At 32.5% G+C, this 11573-nt stretch overlaps 1 protein-coding gene across 1 annotated transcript; it reads left to right on the top strand.

Moving 5' to 3' along the window:
• The first annotated feature begins 3289 nt into the window (after nt 1-3289).
• LOC134722485 (zinc finger protein 345-like) lies at nt 3290-7662 on the top strand. The gene is made up of 2 exons (XM_063586107.1): nt 3290-5183; nt 6035-7662. Exons 1-2 carry the CDS (start codon nt 3290-3292, stop codon nt 6454-6456), a joined length of 2316 nt encoding a protein of 771 aa, XP_063442177.1. The 3' UTR covers nt 6457-7662.
• The last annotated feature ends 3911 nt before the right edge of the window (nt 7663-11573 follow it).

The following is an 11573-nucleotide window of genomic DNA, read 5'->3' as shown; positions in this document are numbered from 1 at the left end:
TTAAAAAATTTGTGGCGTGACCTGGTCAACCAACCAAGATGACTGCCATGGCTAAAAATAGAACATAGGGGTAAAATGCATTTTTTGGCTTATAACTCAAAAACCAAAGCATTTAGAGTAAATCTAACAGAGGGTAAAATTGTTTATAAGGTGAAGATCTATCTGTCCTGAAATTTTCAGACGAATCAAACAACCCGTTGTTAGGTTGCTGCCCCTGAATTTGTAATTTTAAGGAAATTTTGATGTTTTTGGTTATTATCTTGAATATTATTATAGATAGAGATAAACTGTAAACAGCAATAATGTTCAGCAAAGTAAGATTAACAAATAAGTCGACATGACCAAAATGGTCAGTTGCCTCCTTCAGGAGTTATTGTCCTTTATAGTCAATTTTTAACAATTTTCATATAATTTGTAAATTTTTATTAACATATTCCACTGAAACTTCTGGGCCAAGTTCATTATAGATAGAGATAATTGTAAGCAGCAAGACTGTTAAGTAAAGTAAGGTGTACACACACATCACCATCACCAAAACACAATTTTGTCATGAATCCATCTGCTTCCTTTGTTTAATATTCACATAGACCCTTGTGAGCGACACAGGCTCTTTAGAGCCTCTAGTTATTTTTTTTTAAATGAAACAAGAAACATGGAGTTTGGAATTTGCTTGACAGAGAATCTTTTTCAAATGCCACTTACAGGAAATTGTTGAAAAATTGTTTGACATCAATCATTTCTTCATTAATAATATTGTGATATTATAAGCTATTTTAGACTTATTTAAGTACAAATGAAACTTTAAAAAAGAAAATATAAGAATATCATGCTATCAAATTATCATAGATGGATCAGGCCAAGTGAGCTTTTTCTCATCACTTAACGTCTATTGTCCGTCTCCGTCCATGCCTGTCGTCCATCATCTTTAATTTTTACAAAAATATTTTCCTCTGAAATTACTGGGCCAAATTTAACCAAACTTGGCAACAATCATCATTAGGGTAAATTGATTTAAATATGTGTCCAGTGACCTGCCTACCAACCAAGATGGCCGCCATTGCTAGAACATAGGGGTAAAATGTAGATTTTGGCTTATATCTATGAAAACCAAAGCATTTAGAGCAAATCTGACATGGGTAAAATTACATATCAGGTCAAAATCTATCTGCCCAGAAATTTTCAGACGAATTGGAGAACCTTTTGTTGGTTTGCAGCCCATGAATTGGTAATTTTGAGGAATTTTTGTCGTTTTTATTTGACCACAATTTTTTTTACGGTCGTATATTGGTATATGGGGAGGGTTGAGATCTTATAAACATGTTTAACCCAGCCACAATTTTGCGCCTGTCCCAAGTCAGGAGCCTCTGGCCTTTGTTAGTCTTGTGTTATTTTTAATTTTAGTTTCTTGTTTACAATTTGGAGTTTAGTATTGCTTTCATTGCTGAATTAGTATATATATTTGTTAAGGGGCAAGCTGAAGGACGCCTCCAGGTGTGGAAATTTCTCGCTGCATTGAAGACCTGTTTGTGACCTTCTGCTGTTGTCTGCTCTATGGACTGGTTGTTGTCTCTTGGTCACATTCCCCATTTCCATTCTTAATTTTATTTATCTAGTGTCAGTACAAAAAGTTGTGTACAAGTATTTCAATTGTTCTGAAATTGTACCACAATGTTTAATACCATAAGTAGAAGGGTGGGATATATTTTGTGGGTTATTGGGCAAACAGTTTAGAAAAAAAGGGCCAAAAAGGAGCCAAAAACGCGTTTTTGTAGTTTCAAGACATTAAATTTGAGTTTTCTATCTTTGTCACAGCAAGATTGTTCAGTAAAGTGTGATCTACAAACACATCACCAACACCAAAACACAATTTTGTCACGAATCCATCTGTGTCTTTTGTTTACTATGCAGTTCTTTAAAGCCTCTAGTTTACATCTAGTAAACAAAGAATTGATTAGGAGGTTAAAAAGTAAATGAAAGCTTTAGGTAAAACCAACAATATTTTTTCATGGTCTTATTTAAACCAAAACAATTTGCCAAATAACAAATATGACATAAACATGATAAATGAAACAAAGATAACCACTGAACTACAGGCTCCTTTAACTTGTATTGGGATATGAAGAATTTAGTGGAGTTTAACAAGTTTGAAAGGGCATTCCAGTGGCGGATCCAGGGGAGTTCAGGGAGTTAGATACCCCCTTTTTTTTGGACAATCAATGCATTGAAATGTGAACATATAGTTGGAACACCCCCCCCCCCCCCTTTTACTCTGGGTTGGGACCCCCCCCCCTTTTTTTCAATGGCTGGATCTGCCACTGCATAAACAACATAAGAACAAACTGTAAAACCCAGTTGCAAATGGCTTGACTCAAATGACCAGTTTGAAGCTGATAAAACTAAGATGAAAACAAATAGACCCAATGCACTGGTTTGAGAGTACTTAGAGGTACAGTTTAAGAAACTAATGACCTGGGACAATCATGACAAGCCAGTGATATTGTTGACTTTTTTCAAAACCACCACTTCTCTTTTTTATTGGGAAAATATGCATCATTTTCATCAAATTGGAAAATTAAAATAAACCACAAATTTGACTGAAACTTCAATTTACAGACCCCCTTTCAAGATTCAACTCCTGCTTTGAAATAAGACCGCTTTTTGTCAGTGATTATATATAAATACACCCTCAAATCTGCACATATAGTCATTTTAGGCATGAAAAATGTTTCAATAAGTATGTATTCATGCACAATCATTTCTGAGACTGCACTGTTTGGGAAAAAAGTTGTCTGTTGGGGAATAATTTTAAGCACTTTTTTTTTCTTCAATTTTTCAAATTGGGATTCTTCTCCAGGGGGAAAAGCCTTTATTCTCCACTAATTGAAGGCAAACAATATCACTGCAAGCCAACAATATGAGAATTTACTTTCCTATTATCATGATTATTTTTTATTGCTACAAGTTATTCATGTTATTGTTATACAATTTTTTGGTAAATATGTTTTTCTATTTAAAAAGTAAGACGATATTTGTTTATTTTCAGTTAAGAAACTTAATTAGAGTTGTGATGGCTGACAGTATAGATGTTGTTCGTATCAAACAAGAACCTATGGATTCCGATATACCCCCAGATTTAATGAATTTTGGTGAACTGAATCAACTGTCCAAATCAATCTATCAAAAGTTGACGGAAGCATTCAAACAGAATGGAATTAACAGCATCAAAAATACTGATTCTGATAAAGGTAAAAAGGGATACAGTGTGAACGGGAAAGGGAAGAATGAGGAAATGTATCTGATCAATAGAAACAGTGATTTGTCTGGAAGCAATGAAGCAAATACTGGATTGTCTGATGATAATTATCTCCCTTGCAAAATTAGATTTTCTGATGATAATTATCTCCCTTGCAAAACTAGATTTTCTGATGATAATTATCTCCCTTCTAGATTGTCTGATGATAATTATCTCCCTTGCAAAGAGCTTAAAACTGATAGACAAAATTCAAATGACCCTGTAGACAATGTTCCTGGTACCGGTAAAGTTGAAAATTCTGTTTTAAGAAATATTCTTAGCAAGGAACCTAACTTTGATAAATTGAGCAAAGATTATAGTGATGAAACAAATAACAGTGAAAAAAATAATGTTGAAATTGAATCATATTCATATGATGATTTAGAGGTTTTCGAAAGAATAACACAAAATAAAACACAACAGAAAAAGAAAAGTATACAAAAAAAGCAGTTATCTAGAAGAAGCAAAAAGACAATTGAGAAAAAAACAAATACTAGTTTGAAAACAGTATTGACTACAGTTAAATCCACTGAGAAAATCTTGAAAGAAAATGAAATTAAGAAAGAACCAATAATTTTGCATGAAGATAAGGACATTGAAGAAGAGAAAAAAGAACTCGACAGATTGATTAAAGATGAAGTAATGGCTGGATTAATTAAAACAGAGTTAGCACCCCCTGAACCATTTGACTTTTCACAAGTCCCTGATCTACCAGAACTGGCAACAACTCATTCAGAGGCTAATCAGTACATGAAAAGCTACATGCATAGTACAATTTATTCATCTGATACTGTCCAGATCGATAAACCGTCAAGTTGTGAATATTGTGGAAAGGTTTTTGTGAGTGGACAAAACTTGGTGAAACATTTAGAACAACATGTTGGTGATCGACCATTCGTTTGTGATATTTGTGGTAAAACTTTTAAGATACGTCAGAATTTACGTCGACATAGTGTGATACACAGTGGAGAAAAGCCGTACAAATGTTCTCTGTGTGATAAATCTTTCACAACATACACAACTATGAATAAACACAGATTTGTACACACAGGTGAAAGGAATCATGAATGTGATGTTTGCGGAAAAAAATTTGCCCATAAAACAAACATGAAAACCCATCGTCTTTGTCATCTCAAAGAAAGACCATTCAAATGCCATATTTGTCAAAAAGGATTCAATAAAAATGCAAATTTAAGATCCCATATGAAGGCACATCTTGGTGTTAAGCCACATAAATGTGAATATTGTGGTAAAGGTTTTACAGAAAAATTCCAACTAACAATGCACGTTAGGTCCCATACCAACGAGAGACCCTATCAATGTAATCAGTGTGATCGTAGATTTAATCAGATTTCTAACTTGTACACCCACATGAGGGTCCATACTGGTGAGGTTCCGTTTGTTTGTGAAATATGTGGTAAGGGTTACAGGATTAAAATACATCTGGAGCATCATGTCATGAAACACAAGGGCAATAAGCAATATAAATGTAATTTATGCAAAAAAGAATATTGGTTTAGAGGTGAGCTTAACAGACATATGAAAAGACATACTGGGGAGAAGAGTCATAAATGTGAAAAGTGTGATGCTATGTTTTTCACTCCAGGAGAGGTGAGAATACATGTACGAGGGGAACATGGAGGGGAAATGTACAACTGTCAATATTGTGATCGAGAATTTTTAAGGTACAGTAATAAGATGAGGCATGAAAGAATACATCTTGGTATTAGGCCACATGAATGTGATGTTTGTGGCGAGAAATTCTTCCAGCGAACAGAATTACGGGATCACAAGTATAAACACGAGGGGATTTTCCCATTTCCATGTGATTTATGTGAAAAACAGTTTCGTAAGAGGTCACAGTTCAATATGCACAGAAAGATTCATACAGGTATTTGACCGTTTGTTTTTATAGTTGTTGATCAAATTGATAATTGACTTATATTTTAATATGACAGCAATTAATTTAAGATAAAAAGTTTTGATTTTGGACACATCAGTGTAGAGATGAAGATGTCTATGTACATGATGTACCTAACTTCACCCCTAGTTTATATTTGGTTTTGTGTTGCTCAAACAGTAGCGTATTGTGTTGATTTACATCATCAGTTGCTTTCTTTTCTCTCATTTTCCTTTGGCCATGTTGCTATGTGTGTGTTTTATTGTGCTATTTTTGTCTTCTCACATTTGTCATTTCTTATTCAAGTTATGAGAATCCATGCAGATACTGCAACATATTAAAAAAAAGTCATGTTCATAAAACCTAAATGGAGTTTGAAAAAGTTTAGGCCCAAACAAATTGTGTGTATATTTTCTGATATAGGCTTAGTTTTTAGACAGTTAATATCATAATTCTACTGAGTACTCCAACATCATCACTCCTAGGCAAGATAGACTGTTCCATTGATCTCTTGACAAATTTGTTACCTTTATAAAAAAAATACATACAACCATTTTTATGCTCATACTGCAATTACCAGGTACTGCTTTATTGAGAAGAACATACACATAACATAATCATCATTTTATGTCAAATAATTACACTATCATGACTATGTCATGTATGTAATTTAATTATTTTATGACAAATAATTATTATTTTAAAGTACATTATCATATCATCTATATTATTATTGAAAATCTAAAATATATCATGTATATATATTATTGCATTATTTACCTGAGATTAGTCTTTGTCATATGTTTGCTTTGATTTATTTTTATAAAGCTCATACTTTTCAGGTGAAGGAATTGTTGAATGTGTTCCCTGCAACAAGAAGTTTAATTACAAAAGTTCTTATACAAAACATTGTGAATCTGAGCGCCATCATAAACAGGAGGTCATCTTCAATGGAAGAGCTATGAAAAAGAATAAAACGGCGTCTAAAAACAAGACAAAATCAACAAAAGGGAAAAGAGATGATACAGAAAGTGATGATAATACTGATGAGATTGAAGATGAAAGCATTGATGAAGAGGACGGAAATTTGAATGCAGATGAAAAGAATGACTATTCAGATGTAGATGAAACTAATGGAGAAGATATTGAAAAAGGAGATGATTCTTCAGACACTACAATAGATAAAAATTATTCATCTTCTCTGAAAGAAGACAAATTAAAGGGAGGTAATCCTGGCATGAAGCTTATAATAAAAAGGAAATAATAATGAATTTGTAACTGTAACTAGTGTTATGCAATTTATGGACTTTTGTAAAATTAATTCTTCATGTCTTTATTTTATGGTCTCTATATATTGTATACATATTATTATACTGGTTCATCATAACATTGCAAATTTACTAGTCAGTGTGCAGTTCAAAGAACATTCTATGGCTGTGTCACAGTTTTACTTGTTAATAATTGCATGTTGTACAGCTTTGCTTTGTGATAAATGTATTTTATCCAACTTATCTGCATCTTTTTTTAGTCCCCATTTAGGGCATAATGGGCCCCTTATGTTTTTCAGTTTGTGCATCCATTTGTTTGTCCTTGTGTTCATCCCTCCCCCTGTCTGTCCCTTTGTCCATTATTCTGTCTGTTCCACTTCAGGTTAAAGTTTCGGTCAACTTGAAACTTTGTTCATATGTTCCCTATGATATGATCTTTTTAATTTTAAACTACAGTTTTGACCTCAATTTCACAGTCCACTGAACATTGAAAATAATAACGCTTGAGGGGCATCAGTGAACTATGGACACATTCTTGTTATCAAATGTGTTCTTCCTACATTGTCATACATTTCTTAGCTTTCTTTTATATATTTATTTATATTATGATACAGCGAATTCATGAACATGATTAATGCAAATGCTTACAACATTTTTGATTCATAAAAACTTTAACTTTAAGTGAATAAAATATATCCTTTGTATTTTAGTTTTGTGAAATATTTTACAGAGCGTATTTAGAGTGCAAAAGTGTCTTCAATATTATTTTAAAATGATATTTTAAAATATTTTTGTTGTACTTAATCATCTATAACAAGTTACCAACAAAGTTAAGCATCTTTATTTATAATTTTTATACAATATGTCGCAGGATACCTTTTTGGAAATAATTTATGTAGTTCTTTATAAGCTTCTGTAATATAAAATGCCAACATAAACAACAAATCATATTATCCAAATCCAAGTCGTGGATAACCTTGTGGTGCAGTTATAAATTATTCTTATTGGACATAAATATGCAATCTGCATGTTAATATGTTTATATATTGATCAGCAAATATACCAGTGTCAAATATTAGACATTTCATAGGCTATGTACATTACTGAGCTTAAATTGTATTAAGAAGAAAAAAATCAAAGTGCTTTTTAACAAATATTTTGTAGGAATTGTTGCTTCTTAATTGTAAAGAATGATTTTAAAACTTGACTCTTGTGATTTTAAATCACATTTTTTTAAAAGAATTTTAAGAAATTCGTAAGGAATTTGATGCGACTCATACAAGTAAGAGGTTTAACTAGCAATAAAACCAGGTTTAATCCATCATTTTCTACATGAGAAAATGTCTGTACCAAGTCAGGAATATAACAGTTATGATACATTTGTTTGATGTGTTTGGGCTTTTGATTTGGACATTTGATTAGGGACTTTCCATTTTGAATTTTCCTCCTAATTCATTATTTTGGTGATTTCACTTTTAGATTGTAATAACAAAACCCATAAAGAAGGTCATGTACTAGTACTCATTAAAATCAAGTTTTAATTTTTACCTATCAGGAAGTCAATTGAGCATCGAACACTTTACAATATTCTAAGTTTGTAAGAAAATGAAATTGTCTTTCTTCATGTTAAAAGTACTACCCTTATAAAAATGAAATTGAGGTATTTAAATGGAGATGCAGCTCAAATGTGGTTTTAATTTACAATTGAATAGTTAGTATGTCATGTGCAGCTTGATGAAAAACCATATAACTATAAAATAACAACTACTACTATTGGGAGTTTTAAAGACTGCAACTATTTATAAGGGTTTGCACAGTGATAAATTTCATCGACACAAAATAGTTTTCAGATCTGTAGAATAAGAAAAACACATATTAAGTTGTTAAACCATAGCGGAGAACACAGTATCCTTTTTTTGCAAACTATTTGTTTGTTTTGAAAAATCATAATCTAGTCGTTTATCTAAAAATATTATTGCATCATTTATTAGCTTAAGTAACTGATAAAATTCAACACGTTCTTAAATTTAACTATTTTGCTGATTTTGTATTTTTTAAGGCTGTGAATGTATTGGATTAATTGTTATTATTGTATTATTTATATTATTGTTTTGTATATTTTTATTTAAGTAAAATAAATGTTATATAAAGATCAGATTCATATTTTTTACAGCATCTGAACAAAGTATCAGGATATATATACATCTTGCTTTTGGTGGCATTCACAATTTATACCGTTTAGAATTTAAATGATCTGATTTTTGCCATTATTGTTTGTTACAAGTCTAACTTTATCAATACCTTAGTGCATAATGAAACTTTTCAATAATGAGCAAAAATTAAATAGAATGTAAAGTAAGCTATAAAAGGCCCTGAAATGACAAATATAAACAATTCAAACAAGAAAACTAACAGGCTAGGTTTTTTTTACAAAACAAGAGGAAGATGATATAGTTACAACCAACATAATGGATCCAGGGGGGGGTCTGTGGAATGAAATCCCTTTTTTTTGGCCGCTCAAGGCATTTGAATGGGGACATATAGCTACCCCCCCCCCCCCCCTTTGTCCTGGGTTGGGAATTCATTGAACTAGTTTGCTAGCGGCAAACACTCCCCCTTACCTGAGACAGGGGTCATCACATGAATACAAACAGTAGATATCTAACAAAATACACAGACTAGGCATGGCAGGGTATTTATACATCCCCACAATATAAAACATGCTCAGTGCAGATCTGGTAGTATTCACTGCTTCTGAAAGTTAGTTCAAAGCCATAACAACATTAATCTAAAATGTCATACAGTACACATCCTACATCCCATGGATTTAGGACAAAAATACCATTTATATCCAGAAAAAACATAAACTCGTGTTGGTAAACAGCACACAAGTTTAGATGTGCTATCCTGTTAAAATCTTATTTATTTTTTCATAGTATTTGAGACTTTGACTGGTCCATGATAAAGCTATGAAAAATCAAGAGAGAACATTTTCCCGCCAAAATTCAAATGGCTGACATCTAGAAAATGAGCACATTGACCCCTATATTTTTTTTTGCTTTTTTGATTCCTCAATTAATCCCCTATCAATATATACTAGTTTCATGGAAAGTTATTTATTTTGAAACTGACCAGCGAACATCCTTAAGTTGTGTTCTCAGCCAACCCTCATTGTCAATTTCGTGATGTTAGCCAAGATTTGAGACAGACTGTTGCATCCCAAATTCAATTTTGATAGGATAGACGAGTTCAACATAGTTACCAAACTTTTGAATTGTTCAGTGAGTTGGCATCAACTACATATATAGCGGATAATGCTAGCTTCTTATTATTATTCCTCAGAAGCTCCCAGGTGTAGGTAGTCCGAGATTACTCTGACGTTCAACGGCTGTTATGCCAGACAAGCTGGGGCCGTGGGACATACGGGCCCAGCTTGTCTGGCATAACAGCCGTTGGACGTCAGAGTAATCTCGGACTAAGGCGAAGGCAGCATCATAGGAATATTGAAACAAGTCGGCAAGAATAGGAGCACAATTGGTTCATATGGTTATACCCATTTTTTGTTAACATATGTTATTTATCAATCAAGAATACAAGCATGGTTATGTCAGTTATGATATTTGTACCTTCGTCGGTCATTTTGTTAACAAAGCAGGACTTATTCTTCTATACACGTGTGTTTTAGATTTGAATGTTGATTACATGTGATAAGGTTTGAAAAGAAAAATAACTAAATACTATTTCAGGAGGAAAGGCTCTTAGATAGTATGCACCCTAACAATCACTGTATCACACTTAGTAAAGTAGGTAGTTGCACGATAATTTTGATACCTGATTAAGATTGCTGATCACGTGACAACTGATGTTAATAATTTAGAACGAGAGGTTTCATGGAGCACTCTGAATACCAAGTAATATAAGTAACGTTGTTTTAAGAACACTTTTAGGTATCAAACACAGTGAAAGAAAATAAATTTCAAATGAATATAGAACACACCTATGATTGTTCAGAATTTCCACTTAGGCACTTAATTGTCAGGGCTATAAATCAATCAAATTAAGGTCATCACTCAAGAAATTTTACGGTTGCCATCATGAGCTGATTGGCCATTATGACAAAAGTGTGTCAGAAATCATATCTGATATTCTTCCTCAGTCATAATAACCTTTCTTCGAACTGTACAGAGAAATAACACGACGGGTGCCGTATACGGTGTAGGTAATGCTTACTCTTCCCTGAGACTACTATGTTATAGTAGTCTCAGCTCTTCCGGAGCACCTGATTTCACTCCCGGTTGTTAGTGGAATTCGTGTTGTTTTTTAATTATTATTTACAACCGTTGATGTGAATGTCCTTTGGTTTTCTGAGTCTTTGTTTACTCCTTGGTTTTGATTGTTATTGTCTTATTTTGTAATGAAGTAGTTCATTTTGATGGAACGACCTGACAAATAAATATTAGTTGAATATTTGGTGAAAATTAATATATAAAATATTTGAAGATTTATAATTTATCATGAGAACAATATTTCTCATGACTATTGCACATCTGTATATAACTGTTGCGTTTATTTACATTCTTAATATACAGTTTTATAAGTCAAAAACAGGGAAATCTATAGTTTTCTAATATGAATTATTTCGAGTACTTTGTACAGGTATTGTCATCTTAAATGAATAGAGTTATCTTTCTTTGTTTATATTAAATGAATATAGCTATTTTTGTTTTCGCTTTATCGGTTTGATGAAATTTAGTACGGTGACCGAGTAAGGAAAAGTCGCTTATGTTCTTATTCATACTTCAAACGAACATAAAGCATTTACAAAGTAAAAACTCAACACAATTTTTGGTTATCAGCTCGCCCCGACAGCACAGAAAGCTTATTTTTATTATAAACAATAAACAAATGTCCAATTTGCTGTCATCGACCGCTGCCATCACATATAAACACAATCTACAATAGAAAAATGTTCTATAAGTTGAAGAAAAAATCTTTTCGATTTTCATACATGTATTTTATCAACTATTTTCTACATAACATATTGAATCACATTCCTATTAAGTCTTAATAAAAGGGGTGGGTGGGTGGGAAACGAACCTTTCTGTCGGATAGG

Source organism: Mytilus trossulus, chromosome 6, assembly GCF_036588685.1.
Source record: "Mytilus trossulus isolate FHL-02 chromosome 6, PNRI_Mtr1.1.1.hap1, whole genome shotgun sequence".
Lineage (NCBI taxonomy): Eukaryota > Metazoa > Mollusca > Bivalvia > Mytilida > Mytilidae > Mytilus > Mytilus trossulus.
The sequence above is the reverse complement of the archived record's forward strand: the minus strand, read 5'-3'. Positions and strand labels throughout refer to the sequence as shown.